At 39.4% G+C, this 25,273-nt stretch overlaps 1 protein-coding gene and 1 long non-coding RNA gene across 4 annotated transcripts; both read right to left on the bottom strand.

Moving 5' to 3' along the window:
- Positions 1 to 898: 898 nt before the first annotated feature.
- On the bottom strand, positions 899 to 2,670 carry LOC126787748 (probable protein phosphatase 2C 24). The gene is made up of 4 exons (XM_050513650.1): positions 1,992 to 2,670; positions 1,557 to 1,874; positions 1,351 to 1,456; positions 899 to 1,263 (listed from the first exon to the last, which is right to left on the bottom strand). The coding sequence occupies exons 1-4, from the start codon at positions 2,442 to 2,444 to the stop codon at positions 947 to 949; spliced, it is 1,194 nt and encodes a 397-aa protein (XP_050369607.1). The 5' UTR covers positions 2,445 to 2,670; the 3' UTR covers positions 899 to 946.
- Positions 2,671 to 18,729: 16,059 nt separating this feature from the next.
- Positions 18,730 to 24,612, bottom strand: LOC126787759 (uncharacterized). 3 transcript variants are annotated; one of them, XR_007671268.1, is made up of 4 exons: positions 23,991 to 24,612; positions 23,199 to 23,288; positions 19,647 to 19,722; positions 18,730 to 18,986 (listed from the first exon to the last, which is right to left on the bottom strand). It is a non-coding gene; the product is annotated as an uncharacterized LOC126787759 (long non-coding RNA). The 3 variants fall into 3 exon arrangements; XR_007671269.1 differs by lacking the exons at positions 18,730 to 18,986; positions 19,647 to 19,722 and adding an exon at positions 22,395 to 22,609; XR_007671270.1 differs by lacking the exons at positions 18,730 to 18,986; positions 19,647 to 19,722 and adding an exon at positions 22,395 to 22,598.
- Positions 24,613 to 25,273: the final 661 nt, after the last annotated feature.

The raw sequence follows: 25,273 nt of genomic DNA, 5'->3' as shown, positions 1-25,273 counted from the left end.
AGTTGTTAAAAGAGGGTGAACTTGGTAATTTCTGACAAAAATATTGAATGTAGGGTGTGTAGAGTGGAAATAACCGCACTTTATATTTATATGATCTTCCTCTTTGATAAGAACTAAAAGAAGAAACATACACAACAAAAAGGAAGTGAAAACCAAACTCACATGCCGATAGCACATTATGTGCCTAACCGATGAAGATTTTCGAATGAATGGTTACAAGTTCAATAGCACGGTGAAGATTTTCGAATGAATGGTTACGAGTTCAATAGCACGGTGAAGATTTTCAAATGAATGATTGCGAGTTCAATAGCACATTATGTGTTTAATCAGTGAAAGATTTTCAAATGAATGGTTTCGGGTTCAAGTCCAAATATGCATTTTATCTCAAGTCCGTAATACTTTGTAGCTCTCCCCTATGATCCCGTATCGCGGCTCTTAAAATTAATATTTGATCCGGCCATGTATTCAAAACTACTCTGAAAACCCTTACTATAGTTACTAAAAGCTTCCCCCATATCGAGCTCTTTAATTTCTCTACGTCTGTCAATTTCCACTGTTCTTTGTTTTTTGCTGATTTATAATATAGTTCTCTTTGAGACAAAAGTTCACTCATTCTCAGAAAGGAAATATAATTCATTGGCCAAATAGGAAAATTTTAGTATAATCAATGTATGTTATACATCCCACATCTGACGGTTGATATTATTTTATGAATGAGGTCAAAAAAATAATATCTGTTGTCAACCGTTAAATGTGAAATGTATAACATATATTGATGTATACTAGATTAACCAAGCGAATAAACCTCCATTCTTTCCAAGTTTCTCAAACAAGTCCTTTTGACACTTGTTTCTACCAAGCTGGAACACTAAAAGCTCCCAGTAGAGATAAAGAAAGACCTAACCCGAACCTAAATTCCGAACAAAAAAAAAAAGGCAAACATGGACTAGGTGCTGCGCCTAAGATTGACCACGACCACGCTCACGTTGTCAGTGCTCTGCCTCGCCAACGCAAGCTTCGTCAGCAGCGTCGACGCGTCCGCACACGCCTTGTCGGAGTTCTCCACCACTTTACTCTCACTCTCCATCGGCGGTGCGTGCGCTTTCCCTCTGAGGCACATTAACGCCACCCCACATGCCGTGTCGTTTGACACCACGTCCCAGAGCCCATCGCTCGCCAGTATCAGACAGTCATCCTCCGAAGTCCGATCCGTTACCGTCACCTCCGGCTCACAACTCACGTACGGTTTCAAATAGTTGTCACCTGAACACATAGTAAAACCAACCACGAAAATATTGAAAACCTAGCAAAAGAAAAAATGTCAAGCTGCCCTCTCAGTTTTACACGTACCTATGGCTCTCGACATGGCCAGGACTCCGAACACCCGTGGACAGCCCCAGTATATAACCCGGCCGCCCGCCTCCTCGATTCGACTCAGCTCGTCTGGTCGATCCGGCTATTATCACCAAAAGCGTTATCAGAGCACTAAAATATCTCCCCCACTTTTTAGGTCAACAAACAAATCTTTCAATATCTTCACATTACTATATATGTACCTTATGATCGGAGGAGAGAGGTACGGCCTTGCCGTTACGGCAGAGGACGGCTCTGGAATCACCACAGTTGGCGACGATAATCTTATCCGACGTAACAATAGCGACAACGGCGGTGGATCCGACAGCCTCGCACTCCGGCATTTGAAGCTCGCAACGGCAGTTTGCTCTTGCGACCGCGCCTCGGATATACGCAGTCACCTCCATGTCCATTCGCATGAAGCTCCGCTCCATCGCGCCCTGCCATTCTTGCTTAGCTTTTTCGTTTTCTATCTCCTCCTTCACTAGCTCATGAAACCGCTCCCTACACTTAATCGCCACCTGGAAGGTACAAAAACAACTAGGTCAAGTTCAACTGTTCAAGCAGAACTCTATAGTGTTTAAAAAAAAAAACCAGAACTCTAGAGTATTTACAAGTACGGAGTGAAACCTACGTACATGAGAACAGCCATGGCCGTCGTACACGCCGTAGTAGTGAATATCAGTGACGGATTCTTGGTCGGGGCGGCAGAAGGAGGGGCGGATAGTGACGGCGTCTTCCATATCTCGTCGTCTACCACAGACGGAAGCCATTCCGAACTTCGCGTCCGGTAAAGACGCTGACGTGGTAGGACACTTGGTGGACATCACTAGGCTCGAAACCGTCATCTCCTCTTCTCTGTCACCTTTCTCCATATCAACCTTCTGTCCGTCACAGCAGTTCTCCCTGCCCCGAGTCGTATAAAACTCCACCCTCTTCCGCTTATCGGCATTTTCTTCGGACTCTGCCGGGACCTTGTCGCCGGAGACGCAGTTAAACCGCTGGATCTCCATCCTCCTCCGCCTCGCAGCACGTGAGCTTCCCTTCTCGCACCTGTTCTCGCTCACCACCCCGCAGATGATCTCCGCCATTTCAAAACAGATCAAACTCGAGCTCCCCCTATATATCTGTTTCCGGATTCAAACCTCTAACAGCTTAAATTTCGAAAACTTTTGCTGAGAAAATTTGCAACAATATAAAAGAGAGAGCTCGCGCGCTAATGAGTGACACATATAAGGGACGTTCTAAGGAGGGCCCCACGGCGCGGCCCGGAATTACAGCTTTATACGTAGGGCAAAGTCCTGCAACTGCGATGGAGCTTTGTCCCTCTCTCTCTCTCTCTCTCTTCCCCGTGGTCTGCACGGGAGTGGGAGAGAGATGAGAACAGTGCTTCTCTGCCTAAATCGAGCTTGGCTTTCAATTTTCACCGTTGATCTCTCTATGGGAGTTTCCAGAATCACACACGTAGACCGGGATATCAGGGGTACGGGTTAATACGTGTCCCACTCCGACCGGGACAGTAAGAGTAGCAAGGGAGCGGGAACTTACTTTTCTGACACGCATTTGGTTCTGTGCGTCGTCTCGGGCTTTAATTCCTCCCTCCCTACCTAATTCAAAGTACTCTCGCCAGGTCCGGCCACGTGTCCCCGGCACGAGACTGCGGCATGTTTCTTAAAATAAGCTTCTAGCTTGACATGCCTGTGACGTGTGGCCAATCAGATGGCTCTACGTAGTGAAATGGAATAGTGAAGGGAAAGGTTGGGGATGGTGGGGTCGGGAACGGGATCTACGTCGTGGAGCCGTCCGGGGATATCTAAGGGGGACTCTGGTGCAGTCGTGTACGTGTTAAAATCTGGTTGCCTTCGTTTTATTTTTGGGAAGGGAAAAGGTTTCGAACTATGGTTTACGAGTTTTACTGGGCTGGTTAATGCTCGAGCTAGATTAATCGTGTTAATGATGGTGGTTAAAGCGTGTGCCTGAGAATGTTTCCACCCGGAACAGTTAAAAACTTAAAATGCATTCTTAGCATACAGTGTGTCCTTCACATGATCAAGGTTCTTGCCTTCTCGGTTATGACCCCATTAAATTTGAAATGTTGTAGCCAGAGATGTATGAAATCATTCCAACTGTTGTATATAACTTATTCCAAGATTCTTCTTATATATAAGTTGGATTAAGTATTTTGAGTATGAAGAAATTAATCGTAAAAGTTGGAAATGAACTTTTCATTTTTAACACACTAATTAAAAAAGATAACGTGTGTAAGCATAATTAAGACGTAAAACGACACATTAATGCTTATATGGTTGAAATTCTCTTTCTCGAATCTCACATCACGTGCGTCATTTTGAAATCGTCGTAACGTCATTATAAGTTGAAACTCTAACAAATTATTAGTCATGTACAACATGTCTGCATGAGTTTACAAAATTGCGTAAACAAATGTGACATGTTCACCATTACGTACGGTTTATAGTTACATGCGGTTTACCTTTACGTATATCATTGAAAGCCCATAATCTAGGGCTACAAATTATTGCGCTGCCTCAAGGTCATGTTTTACATAATGGTCTCTTTTCGAAGTAGAGCTTGTATATGTATTTATTAGATGTAATATGTATGAGACATCGTATCTACACGCGTTTTTGTTTTGTTTTATAAGCTTATAATTAAGGTGGATGAGAAGTTCATATTCTTTTTTAATCTCCCAATTTAATGAAAAATGTTTATATAAATATACTTCTTACGTCATAATATGTTTGTGCTATATTTTAATGCATTATCAAAGATGAATTCTTACAATGACACTATTATTTATTATGAATAAATAGTTTTTAAGGACGAGGAGAAAGTTTAAGGTGGCGTTTAGTAAATCTTTCGCAACATATTTTCATTTTTGAAAATAAAATAGGTTTAAATTATTTCTCAAAATGCAAAAAAAAAAAGAGAATTGGAAATATTTTCAATTTTTACCAAAAAAAGTTCAAACTTATGTTCTCATTTTCAAATAGATGTTTTAACATTTTCATTTTCTCATTTTTATTTTTAAAAATTATTTTTGAAAATTGTTTTTGAAAACATTACCAAACAATGCTTAATATTTTTTAGTTTTTATTCAGGTTAATCCTTGCATGAGGTTAGCATTTCAGTTTCCTTGCATCGGGGTTCAGATTCAGTTTTAGATGGTTGGTCTATATATTCATGTATCGCTATAGTGTTTTTACCATGAAACTTTGTCAAACGTAAAAAGGTAATAACGGGTTTGAATTCATCTTTCTAAAAATAAAGTAACTAAATCAATTTTTTTAATTACAAATAGCAAAATCAACTGAACAAAATGCAGATACAGTAGGTGGATTTAGTACAAAAAAAATGCTTATCTCTTGATATTAAACCAATTCCACATATGTAACTGCTCATCCTAAAAATACCACATATACCTTGATTTATTAAAATTCTAGAACTATAAATTATACTATACAAATAGTTAGAATAGTAAATCAAAAAATAAAAAATAAAAACTGTTTCGGGATAATTACTATTCTACCCTTATGTGTGTCTTAGCCTAATAGGTTTCCTGTTAGGAGATAGATTAGCATCTCCGTAATAGATTAGGACTCCGAATCCTACGGGATTGTGGTTTTGTAATGCCTATATATAGGCCCCCATATCATTCAATAATACACAATTATTTCATCCTGAAACACGTTATCACGCACTTTGCCCTAAAACCCTGAACTTTTAGAGCCCTAGAAATTTTTTCTTCTCCACCGCCGGCTGCCGTCGTCTCCGGCCTCCGACATCTTCCCGTCAGCGTTCCACAACGACGATTTTATTATTATTGGTGACCACCCGCACCAATTGGATGGTCTTTACCACTTAAATTGTTTGGTATTCAACTGCTCCAATACCATGTTTTTCCAACTCTTAAGTTGAAGAATGTAGTTCTAGTGCCATGTGATACACTCGATGGGATTGCACATTTGTTTCAATCCCCCCTCTTACAATATCATACGGCGTATTGTGTAGAGAAGTTCACCGCGTCGTTGACTCTCTTAATCTTCATTTTGAGAATGTCCCGCCGTGAAATCGAGTGTCTTGCTAATTGCGTAACCACCCACACTGTCCTACGGCTCCAGTAGTTGTTTTACGGATCTCGTACGGAGATTGTGTTCTATATCTTCGTGCCTTGTTAAGTTTTAAAGGCCAAACATGCCAATGATGGATTTTCATCTTGATATTTGTGTTAAGAATTGAGAGGAATAAATCTATCAGATTTCATTGACATTATCTTTTTCAAGCTTTGACAGTAGCTTTGTTAGCCTGCAGACATAGTTTTTCTTGCCTGCAGCAGTAGCTTTATGTAACTCAAGATTCTTTGAATCATGGGTTCGGTTTTACTGTCTTCTCGGTTTTGACATGATCATTTTTGGTCATTTTGAACAAGATATGATGATTCGAGTTCTTTGAAATTCACATAATCATCTATTTTTCATGTTCACGAAGCGATTGGAGGACCACCTCACCCATGCTCCACACGGTGAGGCCGAGCCTATCTGTGCCATGCATGGTGAGACCGAGCCTGCCTATTTCGGCGGCTCCATGGCATTAAGGCCGTCGGTGGCGGCATCCCCTCCTTCACAGGAGCTTGTGATGCCTCCCGTGTTTTCTAATGCCTCCATGACAATCTCTGATGGCAATCGCTCATTTTGCAAAGCTTGTTCTTTTGCTAGATTTCAAGGAAGTCCTTATTTGCTAAGGCTCCAACCGAGAACATTCCATTCTTACAAAGTATTTAAGGTGACATTAGTGGACCATATCCAACCGAATACGAAAATTTTTCGGTATTTTTATGGTATAGGTTAAGAGCATCGACGCGTTGGTCACACGTCGTTTTGCTTTCCACATGAAACGTTGCATTCGCTAAAGTCTTTAGCTATGATCATCATCCTAAGGGCTCACCACCTTTCCTATCATCTCAAATCTATTTGATTGGTTACCGTTGGAGAGTTCACCTCCACGACTTTGATGATTTCATTTTTCATGTCTACTGGGATCGTCGTTGAACATATTATTCCTCATGTTCATTCACTGAACGATCCAGCAGAGCTTGGTTATGGGTACTGACTTGCCGATTTTTGCATGGAGATATGTAATGATGTTGCATGCAGTGACACTTATTCGTTTTAGACCCACAACTTGCCAAGCGTTTAGTGCGTACTAGATGGTTACTGGATACGATCCCAACGTTCTTTTCATTAAACGCCTATTTGGTTAAAGTTGTTTATGTGCCTCTATTGTAGTTATCTCAATGGGTCTACTTGAAACGATTAAATATTCTGGTTGGTCATGATTTATGAATCACCAACACTTGTCCGCTATTTCCAATCTACAACCGTTGATCTCTATCCTGCGATATTAGCAGACGGTCACTTTGATGAGACATACTTCCCGTCGTTAGGGGAAGATATGGAATGCTCACATTCCGGTTTTAACGCCAGGAATTGACGTGGTGTGGCACTATGTCTCATTAAGATCCCGCACTACTCAAAGTGAGCAAATGTGCAACGCATTATCTACCTCCAGAAATTCAAAGATTCGATGCTCAATGACTTTACCGATATTGCGAAAGTGACGAGATCACACATAAATGTTGTGATGTGCCGGTAAGGTTGGAACTCTCAGAATATGAGAGAATTTCATATGACCTGGTCCTAGCACCGTTGGCACCATCCCTGACAGTGGGAAGGAAGCCGGCGATGGCACCATCGTACGCTGTGTTGTTGTCGGCGCCCGTGGTATTGCACCACAAAACAAGGGCGGCAAACGCAAAGATGGACTAATAAGGGTCATAGCTTCGGTCTTAGCTCCTACCTAGATGAGGGGGAGACCATTATTCTCTGGAATCAAAACCAGAAAGAAGCGAAGTGCGTAGGCACAAGTATTTCGCCCATCATCAAGAGATATTCTCTAAACATGTGTATCAACTAAGTTTATGTGGAACGCTACAGACTCCTTTGGTTGATGTTAGAGAAGAATAGAATTCTCACAAATTGATCGTATACATCGCACACATGTGTTTAATGGATTGATCTCCCATGATTGATGATGTATTCGCTTATGCTCTTATTTCGTTGTAAAGTATCAACGATGAGCAACTTGACCGAAGTGGAAAGAATCAATACATGCTGAACTAGACTTGTTATGTTGGTCGTTGTTCGTAAGTGTAATGAGAAAGATGAAGTCATGCGATATATGCAGGACTTATGGCGCAAAGATTGTCTCATTATCCTAGTATTGACTACGATGAGTTATATTCTCTCGTTATGGACATAATTGCTTTCCGCTACTTGATCAGTAGTAGTGTCCATGAAAACTGATTTGCAGCATATGATAGTGGTCATAGAATATCTGTAAAGGGATCTTGACGCAGATATGAGAGTGCCCGAGGGACTTTAAATGCCTCGAGACCACGGAGAGATTATGTAATCAGATTGCGACGTTCGAGAGAACGTAGTACAATCGGTTGCAAGAACTCATACCCATATGTGTTCATATGAAGCTAATTCTTGATTCTCTATTCCGTCTAGGTATAGATGATGAAGAGATTCAATGAGCTATACATTCATACATGTTAGTGTTGTTGGGACACTATTGCTTTCATTATGACGTGATTAACTATGCGCCTATGCATTGTCATTGGACTTGCATTGCTTCTTTGACATGGGTTTAGTTCTACACTTAGTGAACCAACACAAATCCTATCCACACCAATGCCGCCAGCAGCTCCAGCAACATCAACGTACGCCTTGGTGTAGTAGTCGACACTGGTAGCGTAGAGGATGCGTACGGTTCCGTCTTGGACCAAAATCAGTCATTCATTGGTCCATTCCCCCATTCGTTTCGCGAAAGACACATTAAATGTGACAAATCAGAATCTGTCTAGTTTCGTAGGTCAACTTTAACGAGACCTACAGGATAGCTCGCTCGATGAAATATAGTGAAATTGGTACCGTTGGAAAGAACTATGCGTCTACTTTTCAGGGACACCAACCATTCGTTCATAGCTATCATATTGAGTGAGTTATGGCCGTTTTAGCAAAGTAGGATAGTTCTGTCCGGAAATTTGCAAGTCAGTCAACTTGGACATAGCACTGTGAACTGCTCCGATCGGATTAGGTTGTGAACCTTATGTCACTGGAAAGCCACGGGTGCTTACTTTCCAGAACATTTTACAGTTCTCTGATACCTATTTTGACGAAAAAGTTATGGGCGTTTAAGTGAGTGAAGGTCATTCTACTCGAGAATCTGATTTTCATTGCAAACTCTTGTTTTGAGTTGTTATGCAATCTTGTTTCCTAAGATCTAAGTTTGGCTAAGTATAGCATGAATGATCTAAGGATGTGTGGCTAGATTAATGATTAATCATTAGCCCAAGACTACGTTTGAGAAGCATGTAATGAACGGTGTATACGTTGTTTTTTGTACTACATGATTATGACACTAATCAGGGGGAGTTGTTTCGTAGACTTCAGGAGGAGTCTAGCTTACATGATGCTATCAAATGTAGACGGTGCATTGTGCTCTTTTTCCCTTCAATCAAGCTTTTGTTTTTACCCAAGAGGTTTTTATTTTGCTTGACAAGGTTTTTACCGAGGTAACGATGTGTGCACCATGCAACCTAGGCATGCGACACAAGGGGGAGTGTTCCGGGAGAATTACTATTGTACCCTTGTGTGTGTCTTAGCCTAATAGGTTTCCTGTTAGGAGATAGATTAGCATCTCCGTAATAGATTAGGACTTCGAATCCTACGGGATTGTGGTTTTGTAATACTTATATATAGGCCCCCTATCATTCAATAATACATAATTTTTCTAAAAATAAAGTAACTAAATCAATTTTTTAATTACAAATAGCTAAATCAACTGAACAAAATGCAGATACAGTAGGTGGATTTAGTAAAAAAAATTGCTTATCTCTTGATATTAAAGCAATTCCACATATGTAACTACTCATCCTAAAAATACCACATATACCTTGATTTATTAAAATTCTAGAACTATAAATTATACTATACAAATAATTAGAATAGTAAATCAAAAATAAAAAATAATAAAAAATATTAACGTAATTGAGTGTGGGAGGAATTTTAAATAGTGAGCTCTAACCACAAACCCTCTATATTTTTTCAAGCTCTAACTATAATTTGGTATATGGAACTGTCACTAAGGTAATTACATAACTCCCTTCATTTATATTCAGTTACTTCTTGATAAAAGTCATATTATGAGGTTAAAGTGGTAAAGGTAAAAAATAAAAAATATTTTTAGAATATAAATCCGATTATTGAGGATATGGGTGGGTTAATTGGTGGTTTTCTCTATGTATTAACTTCCAACTTTTTTTTATACTTTTTTTATTTGCACCCCGGTGTGTTTACTGCTAGTAGAAAATGATTTTGATTAGGCATATTACCAAGCTCAATGGTCTAAATATCGTTTTCGGCATCGTATCGGTCGAGAGGTAAAATGATATATCGGGGGATATATCGGTTTTATCGGGGATATATCGATTTTATCGAATTTGCTTATTTTCAATAAAATTTATAAAATTATACTTCAATATGTACCAAATAAACTAAAAAAACGGTACTAAGTAAACTAAAGAAAATAAATACTTGATTTAATGACAATTAAAGTACACGAACGACATCTAATAATAAAAATAGGTATTTAAGAATGATTATTTTCAATAAAATTTATAAAATTATACTTCAATATGTACCAAATAAACTAAAAAAACGGTACTAAGTAAACTAAAGAAAATAAATACTTGATTTAATGACAATTAAAGTACACGAACGACATCTAATAATAAAAATAGGTATTTAAGAATGATTATTTAGACTTGAAATTCATCATATATATTTAAAATTTATATAAATTAAAAATATATATGAAAAAATGAAAAAATATATAAGTTTTTCAAAAAAAAGAGGAAATAAATATTAAAAAATTAAACAAAAATTGAAAAAATAATAAAAAATCAAAGTTTGACCGATATTTGAACATTGACCATCATTTTTACGTTGACCGATAAATTTTGACCGATATGCTCTTATCGTATCGGATTCGAAATATCAGCGATATATCGGGAATATATCGGCCATATCGCCGATATTTCGAACAGACACCAAACTTGATTTTCTCAACACGCGGCGAACGATAGCATTATAACGTGGAAGATGACAATCAGCTAAATAAAGCTAGTAGGGGCAACCTGAGATTACTTCAGACCTTCGGCATGTGTCCACCTGTAAAGTCTTGCTGGCAAGCAGTTCTCTTCAACTGCTTCCTTCATGAAACAGACATCCGCCACGTGAAAAAGAAACCCCGAAAAGCAAAACTAACCCTGGTTAACTTTCCTCCTCCTCCTCCTCAAAGAAGAAAACCCACCAAGGGAGGCAACTAGAGAAGCCATGCATGCATGGCTTAGCCGCGCGACGTAGGTCATTAGGTGGCCGGAATGGTCGCCACGTGGAGAGGTAGTGGGAACACGAGGAGTGACGGCAGAAGCAGTTTCATGGAACGTAGGCGGCGCGTGTAGTTTTCAGAGCTAACAGTTGGCACATGCAGCAGTTCAAGCTACATGTAATTCGCATGCAGTTGCTGCGTGTTTTCTGGTTTCTGCAGAGCTTCGACACCTTAGCCTTTAGCTTGCGTGAGATGCCTATCAAGGATTAATACGATCGAGAATGAAAACCTCGGACTATTTCGATCTAGGGTTTTTCTCAGAATTCAAGAGCATTAATCTCAAAAAAAAAAAAATGGAAAAGAGATTGTGTCACTGATGACATCGCTGAAGGTGAAGGCTGTTACATAGGATTCATAATATTTTCAAATCTTAGGTCATTGTGGTGTAGTGCATATATACTCATTAACCGGACTAGTGATACGTCTAGTATATTAATATAGATCGAATAATGAAACTGCATCGTCCTCGAAGAGGCAAATAGAATTAATCCTCAAGATCAAACATCAGGCTATTTGTTTCTTTCCCCTGTTTCTGGGGAACCCAGTATTAGTCTGATCACTGAAATGTTTTCTAAATGAAGTCTTAGGTCAGATATATGCTACCCAGTGAATGCGTACATAGATACACTATTTAGTATTTATAGAAATGAAATTGCGTCACGAAGAAGAGGAAATGGAATTGCGAAGGAATCGAATACAAAGATCTGTTAAACAACGACAAGCGTGGCCCGTGGACCAACTGTACTGATATTGTCCCAACTTAGCCACCTCACAGCTGTTGGGTTTTAATCACAAAAGGCCTCGGTACAATTTGGTATTATCCACCCACTTATAAGCTTTATTTTCTTTGTCACTTCTTAGATGTGAGATCTCTCCTCTCTAACACGTCCCCTCACGTGCAACCTAATTTTTAGGTCTGCACGTGACAGATTAACATCCCACACACTGGGACGAAATAAACCAAGGTCCAGTAACCAACGACACTTGGCGACCATCTAATCGGAAACTCTTCGATGACATGATAATGACACCCACCTTTGGCCCATGACAAAGTGACACCCAACTCGGGCCCACGACAGATTCGAGGCGCGACTGGAGAGAGACCCGCTCTGATACCATGTTAAACAACGACAAGCGTGGCCCGTGGACCAACTGTACCGATATTGTCTCAACTTAGCCACCTCACATGTGTTGGGTTTTAATCACAAAAGGCCTCGGTACAATTAGGTATTATCCACCCACTTATAAGCTTTATTTTCATTGTCACTTCTTAGATGTGGGATCTCTCCTCTCCAATATAGTGCGTGATTTACGAACGTGATTTGTGCAATTTGTGGTAATTAGTTGTATATATAGATCATGATGTAATTAGCTTACCAATTAATCAAAGCAATATACCATTTTGAGTTGGTATCAGAGCTCTTGCTGAGCCTCTGTTTTCCTGGGTTTTTTTCTGGGTTTTTTTGTTTTTGACCGCCGAGCGCTTGCTTCTCCGCCGTGCCACTCCCGCTCGTCGAAGCCACTGCTCGACGTCGTCTGCCCGGTCGTCTCCGCTCCGTCGTCTGCCAGGTCGTCGCTTCCCTCTGCTACGGTCGGCGCCGGTGCCCGCCCTCCCGGCGACGACACACGCACACGAAGCCACTGTCGACGAAGCCACCGCTCGACGTCCGCTGTCCGACGTTCTCCGGTCGCGCTCCACCTCTGTCGTTTGCCGCGTCTGCCACCCGGTCGACGACATCCCGACCCGGCCCGTCTTCCTCAAATAATTTGGCGAAATTTTTCGCCCCGCGTTCGAACGACCCGGCCTGCTTTCAACCCGACCCGGTCTGCTTTCGACCCAACCCGGTATGCTTCTGACCCGACCCGACCTGGTCTGTTTCTGACCCGGCCCGCGTCCGACTCGAATTCTATGATCTTGGTTGTCAATGTAGGTTCACCGACAGTGCAGGTGCACCCAAGACATGTTCAAACCTTTTTTTTGTGTTTCCGCTGCATCAATCCTGATTCTTTCATTTTTCAATGGGTTCTGGAGCCGATACAGACAATTCTCAGATTAATAACGTCCCACAATTTGAAGTCTCTATTAAGAATTTTGAAAGTGGTTCCTTTGGGGGCGCCAAACTCAACGGAACCAATTTCCGTAAATGGAAGAGAATTATGACCGTTTATCTTCGAGGCATGCACAAGATGGGGCATATAACCGGAGTAACTATGGCTCCTAGTAAAGATGATATTGTTGCCTACACTAAGTGGGACGACGAAGATGGTCTTGTCATGTCAGTCTTGTGGAAAACTATGAATGACGAGATCGTTGATCTGGTCGAGTCATGTACCACTGCGCAGGTAATAAGGCAAACACTGGAAGAATTATATACTAATGACTCTGATTTCATACAGGTTCATGAGTTAATGTGCACAGCTTTGGCGATGCAACATGATGGGCAACCAGTGGTGCAATATTTCACCAAATTGAAAAATATTTGGGCTGAGATTGATACGAAACGTCCTTGCATGATCAAGTATCAGGAGGATATTTTTTGGTACCAAAAAGAGAAGGAGCTTGAGCGCGTTCACCATTTCTTGAGAGGTCTAGATGCCAAGCATAACAGTGCAAAAGGAGAATTGCTCATAAAGATCGAACCTCCAAGTCTCATCACCGCTTTCATATATATCCGTAAGGATGAGTCTCAGCAGGAAAGTCTTCATCAGATACAAGTTGTAGTTTCCAGCCTTGCTGTTCATACTAGATCTCCAGCACCATCCCTTCCGCTAGCCACTTCGGCTCCACTTCATCAGCAAGGCCCACCACCTGGCTTCAGGGATCACCCTCGTCCTCCTTGCTCTTATTGCCATGATACTAACCATGCTCGTGCGACCTGTTGGAAGTTGTATCCACACATTCGGCCTAAAAGACCTAATTATCGTCCCAAGGCAAACAACTATTCAATTCATTCAGGAACCGGATATATATGGTGTCATTGGACGTGATCATCATATAGAAGGTTGCGCACCACCTACCGCATCCATCGCTCGTCGTGATAAAATTGGTATGGCTTTACACATCTCTAACTTTGTTGGCTTTGATACATGGATTATTGATTCTGGCGCGTCTGATCATATGCCTTATGACAAATCTTATTTTACCGTATTGTCTCCACCACCAATACCATATGTTACAAATGCTAATGGTGAGACATTCCCTGTGTTAGGGACATGATCCGTTCGTATTACTCCCACAATAGAGCTTCACAATGTGCTATATATACCTGCTTTATCTCATCATTTGCTCTCTGTCCCACAAGTGAACACTGACGCTAAGTGTTCTGTAACATTTTTTCCTATGTATGTGATATTTCAGGATCTTCTCACCAGGGAGTTCATTCATCAGGGGTATCTAAGGGGCAGGTTGTTTCATCTGGATCAGACATATGCGGGGGAGAAACTAGGGTCACAGTCTCGGATCGCTTTAATCTCCATTTCTGACAAGCTAAGTGAAGTTTGGTTATGGCATCGTCGCTTAAGGCATCCATCTTTTAGTGTTATGAAAAAATCTATGCCTACTTTGTTTATTAGTGTGGATGAGTCTTCTTTATGTTGTGAGACATGTGTTTTGGGCAAGAGTCATCGGTCTACCTATTTCCCTAATACTTCTAATCAAAGTACTATTCATTTTGAATTAATTCATTCTGATTGGGCCCCTCCAAAGAGTCTACTGTGTCTAGAATGCGGTATTATGTGTCATTTATTGATGATTGCACACGCATTTCATGGATTGTTCTTCTTAAAACTAAAGATGAGGTTTTTTCGGCATTTCAGGCCTTCTATACCACTGTCCAAACCCAATATAATGCCGCAATTAGAGTTCTTCGTTCTGATAATGGGTGGGGAATATGTGAATAATGTCTTCCAAGCGTTCTTTACCACACACGGGATTGTTCATCAGATAACATGTCCTTATACACTTGAGCAGAATGGTGTTTCTAAAAGAAAAAATCAAAGATGAGGTTTTTTCGGCATTTCAGGCCTTCTATACCACTGTCCAAACCCAATATAATGCCGCAATTAGAGTTCTTCGTTCTGATAATGGGTGGGGAATATGTGAATCATGTCTTCCAAGCGTTCTTTACCACACACGGGATTGTTCATCAGACAATATGTCCTTATACACTTGAGCAGAATGGTGTTTCTAAAAGAAAAAATCGTCATTTACTTGATATGGCTCGGTGTATTCTTTTTAGTGTCCATATGCCTAAATACATTTGGGGTGATGCTGTCATAACTTCTGCCTACCTCATTAATCGTCTTCCATCTCGTGTCCTTCAGGGAAAAGTTTCATATGAGGTGCTTGCATCTCATGTCTCCTTACCCTCTTTTCTTACTCTTCCTGCCCGTGTTTTCAGTTGTGTTGCTTTTGTCAATCTTCCACAACATCAGCGATCCAAGTTGGATGCCCGGGCAATTAAATGTGTGTTTGTTGGATATGGAGGACATCAGAAATGGTATCGGTGCTATCATCCACCTACCCGGAAGTACTATGTCACTATGGATGTTACCTTTTTTTAGGACATGAGCTATTTTACCTCTTCTGATACTGTTATTCAGGGGGAGAATTCATATTTTGAATAGTTGTATCATGGAGAGGGGGAGACAAGTGAGCCAGTACATTTGGTGACTGGTTCCGTTGAGATTACCAATGTGCCAGCTACACAGGCACCACCAGATAATTCTGGTATAGTTACTCCAGAGCATCAGGACCCAGAAGATGACAACACAACTGCCCCCTCATATCTCCCGTACTGTTGTTTATCCACCTAACCAATGCTCTCATACTAAAGAAGATCACTCATCTGAGGTTAGTCATTCTATTGGGACTAATACTAGTGAGTCTCATAGTAGACAATATGTCTTGCCAAATAGGTCTACTCGGGGTCAGCCAACAAACAAATATGAACCTACCCTTCAGGCTAAAGCCAAGTATCCTATGGAAAATTTTATATCTACCAAAAGATTGTCTAAGTCATATGAGTCATTTAAGAATCAAATATCTACTGTATCAGTACCTAACAAAGTGCATGAAGCATTGGGAGATCCAAAATGGAGGAAAGCAATGGAAGAAGAGATGGAAGCATTACAAAAGAACGATACTTGGGAGCTTGTGTCTTCACCATATGGCAAGAAGGTTGTGGGATGTCGTTGAGTGTTTACAATGGAGCATAATCCAGATGGGACAGTGAGCCAGTATAAAGCACACCTAGTAGCAAAGGGGTTTACCCAGACATATGACATAGACTATGATGAGACATTTGCACCTGTTGCAAAGATAAACATTATCCGGGTATTGCTCTCTTTTGCTGCTAACTTAAACTGGTCACTTAGACAGTTTAATATTAAAAATACATTCCTTCATGAAGAACTAACAGAGGAAGTGTACATGGATCTTCCGCCTAGATGTGCTTTATATGTGTACATGTGTCTGCTTCTCCAAATAACTTTGTATGCAGATTGAGAAAGTCTTTTTATGGTCTTAAACAGTCACCTCGTGCTTTGTTTGGGAGATTCTCAAAGTTCATGAGAAAAATTGGCTACAGACAGAGTAATTCAGACCACACATTATTTCTCAAACATCAACAAGGGAAGGCAACAACCCTAATTATATATGTTGATGATATGATAGTTACTGGGAATGATACTGTTGAGGTGGATAGATTACAAAAACAACTAGCCACCGAGTTTGAAATGAAGGACCTAGGTACAGTCAAATACTTCTTGGGCATTGAGGTATCTCGTGGAAGTGATGGTATCTATCTGTGTCAAAGGAAGTACATCCTTGATCTACTAACAGAGATAGGTATGTTGGATTGCACTCCCATTTATACTCCTATTGAGCAGAACCATCGATTAGCATAGTATCCAGAACAAGTGCCTACTGAAAAAGCTCGTTATCAGAGGCTAGTTAGACCCCTAATTTATTTATCACATATAAGACCAAATGTTGCGTATGCAGTAAGTGTAGTGAGTCAGTTCATGTATAATCCCTGTGTGGACCATATGGATACTGTTGTAAGGATTTTGAGGTACTTGAAGTCAGCTCCAGGGAGATGAGTAATGTTCTCTAATCACAATAATATCCTTGAGGTTTGTGGCTTCACAGATGCAGACTTGACTGAAAATATTACAGATCGGAGATTCACATGAGGGTACTTTACCTTTGTTGGGGGTAATCTTGTTACATGGAAGAGTAAGAAATAAAAAGTGGTAACTCGATCTAGTGCTGAAGCAGAATACAGAGGTATGGCTCATGGAGTGTGTGAATTGTTATGGCTTAGAAATTTGCTACAAGATTTGGGAATTGAGCCTAAGTGTGTTATGAAGTTGTACTGTGACAACAATGCAGCTATTGATATCTCACAGAATCATGTGCAACATGATCATACAAAATATGTGGAGGTTGATCGTCACTTTATAAAGGAGAAGGTAGACGCAAAGATCATTAGTTTTCCTTTTGTTTCTACAGAAGAACAACTTGCCGATATGCTCACAAAATGAGTGTCTAAAAAGACATTTTATGACTCACTTAGCAAGTTGGGCATGGTTGATGTGTATGCGCCAACTTGAGGGGGAGTGTTAGCGTGATTTACGGCATAAATCACGGACGTGATTTGTGTGATTTGTGGTAATTAATTGTATATATAAATCATGATGTAATTAGCTTAGCAATTAATCAAAGCAATATACCATTTTGAGTAGATCGAATCAGTCTATATGACTATTTTTCCTGTTCTGGAATATGCCTTTGGTATGAAGCAAAATGTACGTTGATTCCTAAATCCCGATCGCACGGTTTCATATTAGAGAACTCTGATTTTATTTGGTCTTTAAAACATATAAAAAGGTGTACGTGCCAGTGATTCGAGTCCATAGGTTGATGATTCTAACATTTAAAACGTTAAACATTACCTTCCTAGTTATATATAGTTAACATTTATGCGTAACTCGCCTACTCAAGTTTAGCTTCACTAACAATTAAATGACGTCACAATGAAGCTGCAAAAGACTGCTATATATAGAGTAAGAAAAATCAATCTCTAGCTAGCTGCCTAACCAGTTCTTACTTCTTAACTGATCCCTAATACTGTATTACAAACTCGATCAGAATCCCACAATAAAATAACATATCATTAACTAATAGTATAAAAAAACTGATATTGATTAACTAAGGATTGATAATTTGAATAGACGAGATCAATGTCATGAAATTGGAAACTCTTCTTTAATATATATATATATATATATATATATATATTTTTTTTTTACTAAAGGGAACGAAAGATCGGGCAGAATAAAATTGGACCTCAAGAGCCGAAAAGAATAAAATTACGAATTCTTGGTCTTTTTGTAAGATGCAAAACTAATAATAGTTTTACATTGATTGGCTACATTTGACTTAACTAATGAGGCAAATGGATGAATAATGATCATGTTATATATGATAAAGTGATATGAGATTCACATCTAAAATAAATTGGCAATAGATGAAGTGACCCAAACCTTTATAAACCTACATGCTAGGTCTCAATTCCCGATGTGAGATGTATATTCTTAACATGCCTTCGTATATGTGGTGAATTTCAAACTACAAATGTTGTCACACCCCGAGACCATTTTCAGTCCTGAAATGCAGCAGTAATCGCCGTAGTCCTAAGTTAGTACCGATCGATACAGGATCCTACGCATCGACAACGCCAACTTACGACTACAAGGCTATGGGATAAGTAAATAATAATAAATTTGGGATAAAAATAACTGAAGCTCAATTTACCGAATAAATACAAATAAGCGGAAGGTAGTAAATAAAATTAAAGTTCAAGTATGACATGAGAAAAATGCGTTATCATAATATATACGGGCCAAAAGAAATAACCGCATAACTGAAATGAAAAGTAACAGAGTACGTGTCGTGCAGTTGTTGAAGTATAAACGAAGATCGGGTAAATAAGAAATCACACCGAAAGCTGGCTCATCGGTATCGAAAGTGAACCACGAGTGATGCAACGACACTAGCACCTAATCGAAGTCCTCGCGAACTGTCTGCCAGGTACCTGAAAAGTAGGGATGAGCACTCGTCCTCGCTAACCCGATGGGGGTGAGACGACCCAGCCGTAGTTATGTTTGAAAACCATATATATATATATATACATATATATATATATATATATCAGTATATAAATAGACTATTAGCGTAATAACACATAACGAAAGTCCAACCGAGACTGTAACAAGTCTCGTAAGATTTATGACAAGTCAAGTAAAATCATGCAGATGTAAAATATGCAACTCGGCTCGAAATATCAAATGCGCCGATATGGTATATCCAACCCGACCGGTTCTAAGGTTCGTTTTCAAGCGAACTGAGAGCCAATAATGTACTATGATGTCAGACATCAAGACAAGGTTATCACTATAGTAATTAACCACACGGTGCCGGATATCAGGAAAACGGATTCACAGTGGATAAATCATGGTGCCCGGATATTAGGACGCGAGATTCACCATATAATAATAAAACATGCGGTGCCAGACATTAGTACACGGAATCACCGATTTATAATCATGCATAAATAAAAATGGTCAATCTAAAGACAATATGACCAAAGTAAAGTGATAATGAATGCAACATGCGATAAAGACGTATAACATGTACATTATATATAACACTAATCCGGAAGGTACCGACTCACCCTAGCGGGCGGCTCCCCTACCTGATATAGCAGTGCCGAAGTCCGTGCCCCAAGTCTCGCTCCGAGTAGGATCACGTCCCTGAAGCTCCTCTCATAGCTATATAATAACGAAAAAATGAAAAAGTAAGGTCCATGACGTTTTTAGTCAATTTAGTAATTGAACATCGGTTTGACTAGTTTGACTACCCGAGTCGAGGTATCAGGATGGTCAGTTAACTTTTCAAAATGTGAGTGTGAATTTATTTTATAGAAATTCGTATCTTAGATTTAAGACGCGAATAATCGATAAATGAAAATTTTAAATTAATTCTTCCGGCATTTAAGTCTCTCACGCTTAAGAGTCCCTCGATTTCAGATCCGGGTAGAAATCGAGTTTAAGAATTAACCGTAAAGCTAAAATTACGTTTTAGTGAAATGTTACTAATTTTCCTTAATCCGATTTAAATCGAGAAACCTAAAGGTAAAAAAATGTTGAAATGAGAATTAAATAAAAAGTAAATTAATTACTATTTGGGTAAAACAGTAAGTAAATTTTCAACTTATTTACTGTTAGGGTAAGACCGTAATTACTGAAAGTAAGAGGGACATTTTGGTATTTTCTCAGTGACAGTAAACGGTAACAAGGTGAAACTGTAATAGGAAAAAAGTAGGGTTTTTACCCTTCTTCTCCGATCAACGATTTATGCTAGAAATCCATACTCCAATCACAACTAAATCGACACGCAAATAAACAGAAAGAATCGAAACAACAATTGAAACACAACCATGCCAAAATCAGTGGGATTAGAGTTCAATTCCTACCTCAACGAGTCGCCGAACTTAAACCGGAGGCGTTGCTCTCCTCCCACGGTGGCTGCTGCTCCTCTAAGGCTCCAGTGAGCTACAACTGAGCTCTTGAGTCTCCTTTGAGCCTCCTTGCAACCAGGTTACTCATAAGCCACATAAAGAGTTGCCGGTGTTGGGGGTTTCACGGCGTAACGAAATAGGAGGATGGAAAAGAGAGATTAGGCTTCAATCTCAAGAAATCCATGGGGGACAGTATCACTAATTGAATAAGGAAGGGAAATTTACCAAGAGAAGCTCCACAACATCGCTAGAGCTCGGGAAATCGACGTCGGACCTCCACTGCCTCAAACTCGATCTCATCGTAGAATTGGTTAAATCTCACATGCAAGGACTTAGTTTTGAAGATGAGAATGAAAGGAAGATTTTGGTGGTAGCGAGACGGTGGCGCTAGGGGGCGGTGAAGCTGTGTCGGTGGTGTTGTTGCGTTGCAGCAGAGAGGGAGAGAGAGAAAGAGAGAGAGAGAGAGAGAGAGAGAGAGAGAAAGGGGACGGAGAGAGAAAGAGAGAAGTGGTGGTGGTGTGTGTGAGTGTATTAGGTTGATCCGACGGTCCAGATCAATTTGTTAAAATGGACGGTCAAGATTAAAAAAATAGAAAATAGGAATTTCTGAAAATACAGTTTTAAAACCGTTAACTTCGTAAATGTGTAGAAAATTAACCGAGCGTCATCAAAATATTCCACGAATACCTCCGCGCTCGTTACAACGCGTAGTCTGACACAAAAATAAGAAACCAAAAATTTGAAATCTCGGAAAAATGTTGGTTAACGTGACAACTACGCTGGAAAGATAAATATATTTTTTAGGGGCTCACAAATGTGGACAATATTTTGAGTGATGTGGAGTTTGTGTGGCTATTTGAGTTTCACTGGTGGACTTGAGTAACCCACTTTGATACCATGATAAAGTGATATGAGGTCCATATCGAAAATCAATTAGCAATTGATGAAGTGACCCAAACTCTTATAAACTTACACAATAGGTCTCAATTTCCAATGTGGGGTGTATATTCTGAACAATTTACTATATATTATTTTTTAGTTAGTCGGTGTGCTGTAGCTAAACATTGTTCCCAACTTGCGCGGAAATTACAGTTGTGCCCTCTATTTTCTGTTAATTGGTCCTGCCATTTTACGAGGTATAAAACCCCCTACTGATGATCACACGTGTCATAATCGTTGTTCTCCTCCTTGAAGCTTCTCGCGCTCTCGCCGACTCTCTCTCTCCCTCCATCTTTCGCTTATCTCAAATTTTACCCCTCTCTTCTTTCTCTATTTTGAAGCATCTAATCAATATGGGAATCTTATAAAACAATCTAGGTTGCGCGATATCCATACGATGTCGTCAAACAACATGAATCTATCACCATCCCCGATAGTTCGGCTCATATCAAGGTTCTTCGTTTTCTACCTTTAATTTTAAATTTGTGATTCAAAATGTGAATTGGGTGTTTTTTTTTTGTTTTTTTTTCATATGTATCATTCTACTAAATCTTGCATATTTTGGCATAAACCCATTTGCCCGGTTTTCAACTTTTCATTTCGAGTCAGCTTGCTTAAAGAAGTGTGAGATTCTATCAAATGCCCAAACGTGGGATTTATGTTGTGGGTACTTAGGTTTTATACTACTAAAATATATGGATTGAATTAAAAAGGTGTTGTAAGATGCAATCTAGCTTCACATAATTACGTTGATGATATAATGTTGTTGTCATTCTGTCACATCCCGAATTAGAACATGAACAGTATATTAGGATTTAAAAGAAGATTAGCAAGCACACATAACGATTAGGTTTCGCTCAGACACTCACTAACGTGAACAAGTACGTAAAAGATTTTAGACAAGACAAACACGTTCAAGAAAATAAATGATACTACTTTACATTTCCGCGAAAATAAATAAATTTATACAACAAGAATGCGGAAGGTAGTGTCAATTCCACTGACCCAAATTAAATAAGTAGGCAACCAAATTTTATACAAAAGTGGCAAGAATAACTAAAGAAACAAACAACCTCGTGAAACTTTATTTGAAAATATTGATACAAGACACGAGAATGAGATGCATGAGGGTGAACACGAACACTAACTCTCAAATGAGGCTCATAGCTCCATAAATAACAATTGGACCTACAAGACAACTATCGTAAGGGTTAGCGTCGTTCTCGCTTGCCCAGTAGGGGCCAGCCCACCCATGACCTTTGAAAACCAAAATCAGGTAAGGATAAGTTTTATAAAACGTTGAGGGTAGTTTAGCACATAGAAAACTATTTAATTAAAATAATGCAAGTTTGGGATACAATCATGCTAAAAGAATTTGTGGAGCTCCAAATGTAGGGTATGGCAAATTCAACTTCAAGCAATACTCGACCGATCATAGCGACTAAATAGTCGAAGCCAACTACACGTCTGTTATAATAACAGAATAGCGAGAGTGTCCATTTAAACCGAATGCCCTCAATAGTATAGAATAGAATAGATCCAATAATAAATAGGGCATTGCCCCTCCGAAGGTTCACGGTCATCGACACCTTAGGATTGCCTAAAATGCTAAGCGCTCGTCACTCTCAAGTCCACACACGTGAGGTTTCACTACTTACCCTATCTCGAAATTGTGCATAGTCTCGGGTTTTCACAACACATTTAATGCATAATAAATCATTCAACTGAGAACTAGACAATGCAATTATAATTGGCCTAAAATCAACATATGAGGGTTAGCTCCCCTACCTGGAATGACATGTAGAATCTCAGCAGTTATCCAAATCAATAGAATTAGCTGTTGTTGTTGCTCCACTGCTTGATCTCGTAGCATCAACTCTGAATTTATGAATTATATAAAGAGTCAATTTCAACTCAATCCTTTTCATAGTTTGACCAGGAAAGTCAAACTTTGACTTTTTGTTGACCAAGTCTTTCCTGGTTTGACCAGTAATTGACCATGTTGACCAATTCTTGGAAAATCTGGAAATAATCCAACTTCATAAACGATCAATACCAAGCATACTTTATGGATATAAAAGTTACTCAAAATCATATAGACAACTTATTTATCATACCGACACATTTCTAAATTAAATAGTTCTCGATTCTCGAACCGGACGAAAATCAGAACTAACATTAATCGTAACTAAAAGTTACGTTTATTCGTCGACTTTTTAGTTAAAATTGGGTTTTCACTATGTTACTGTAGGTAAAAGTAAAACTGTTAAAATCATTTAGTAAATGGTAAAAGGTAACTTAGGATAAAACAGTCAAAGTCAAATAGTAAATAATAACAATAAAACTTCCAGGGGCATTTTGGTAATTTCACATCACATATAAATAGTAAAAGGGTAAAAGTAAAATGGTAAAAATAGGAGAATTCACCCCATGCTTCTCCGATCATGTTTCCGGTTGCAAAAATCATATTCTAACACTCTTAAATCGACATACAACATCAATACAACCTCCACAACAAATCCAACAACAACCAAAAGCACGAAAATACATCAATTAGAGGGTTAGGAGCAAAATTGCTACCTCCTCAAGTCATTGTCCTTAATCCGAGCTGCTGCAGTCCTCCATCTTCATTGTTACTATCCTAAATTCCCAGCTGTTGAACCTCCAAGCCCATTCCGACATGTAGAAATCAATGACTCTCGTCAATGGTGAAGTAAAAATCGAAAGAGCTCAATAATTTGCAAAACAGAAGAAAAAGGTGGAAAATTTTGGGATTTGTTTCCAACACTTTAATAAAGAACCGAGCTTGGGGATTTAAAGAAACAGTGGGTTTACCTCCGATGATAGACTGTGCTCGTTGGAGTTCCAAAACTCGCCGGAAAGGTAGCTCGATGATGGTGATGCGACAGTGGTTACAACCCAGAAAAATTGAAATTGGGTTAAACTTCAATTCGACGAAACAAAAGGTGGAATTGATTGGGAATTAAGATAGAAGCTTAGTCTTACCGAAAAGGAGGCCAAGAGCTCATCGGAAGTCATGGAATCACCGGAAAATCTCCAAAGGAGTCTCACTGCTTTTGGTTCGATTTCACCAAAACCAATGGTGAAAAGACGATCAAGACACATGGTTGTGAAGGGGAAGAAGAGGCGGTCAAGATGGTGGTTGTGCATGCCCTAGTCTCGCCGGAACGACGACAGTCAATTAAGGTGAAGGTTTTTGCGGTGGTTCGGAGTGGTCTCGATGAAGAAGAAGGAACATTAGAAGAAAAAAGAAAATGAGGGGGAGAGAGAGATAGAGAGAACGCGAGGAAGAAAAGAAAAAAGAAGTTGGGATCGGGCTCGGGCCCGGGTCAAGTTGAAGAAGGCTGGGCTAAAAAAAAAAACAAATACCCAAACAGAAAATTACTTTAAAACAAAACACAACTTTAGAAAATCGTTAAAACAAAACCGAGCGTCGGAAAAATACTCCGAAGACATTTCCGAGCTCGTGGCGACGTGCAGTATAATAATGACGTATTGAACTACATACTTGACATTTAAGCTAAATGTCGATTAATTAGTTCTAATGTGTCGGTAATCGAGATTAGAAACACATTTAACAGAGTAATATAATTTGAATTGTAGCTATAGGATATAATTTGATCATACTTCCTAGATGATTGAAGAACTGGTATTAGCTCTAGATTGTTAGACTCTAGAGTAGAATTGCAAGATTGTTTGGGTACGGGTTTCTTTCTATCCAGATATATGAGTTTGTTTCCATAAAAAAAAAGTACTTACAGCATAAGCATGACCATAGGCTTAACAAAGTTTATATGGAAGCTGCACATATCCATTGCCATTAACTTTGATATAGCTGAAGT

This window comes from Argentina anserina, chromosome 3 (genome assembly GCF_933775445.1).
Source record: "Argentina anserina chromosome 3, drPotAnse1.1, whole genome shotgun sequence".
In the NCBI taxonomy this organism is placed as follows: Eukaryota; Viridiplantae; Streptophyta; class Magnoliopsida; order Rosales; family Rosaceae; genus Argentina; species Argentina anserina.
Note: the sequence above shows the minus strand (reverse complement) of the source record. Positions and strands in the feature narration are given on the sequence as shown.

Coding starts and splice junctions, on each gene's coding strand:
- LOC126787748 (XM_050513650.1), bottom strand. CDS start 2,444: ATGGCGGAGATCATCTGCGGGGTGGTGAGCGAGAACAGGTGCGAGAAG. Junction 1,875..1,991: donor ACGGCCATGGCTGTTCTCAT/GTACGTAGGTTT, acceptor TGTACCTTCCAG/GTGGCGATTAAGTGTAGGGA. Junction 1,457..1,556: donor CTCTCTCCTCCGATCATAAG/GTACATATATAG, acceptor TGGTGATAATAG/CCGGATCGACCAGACGAGCT.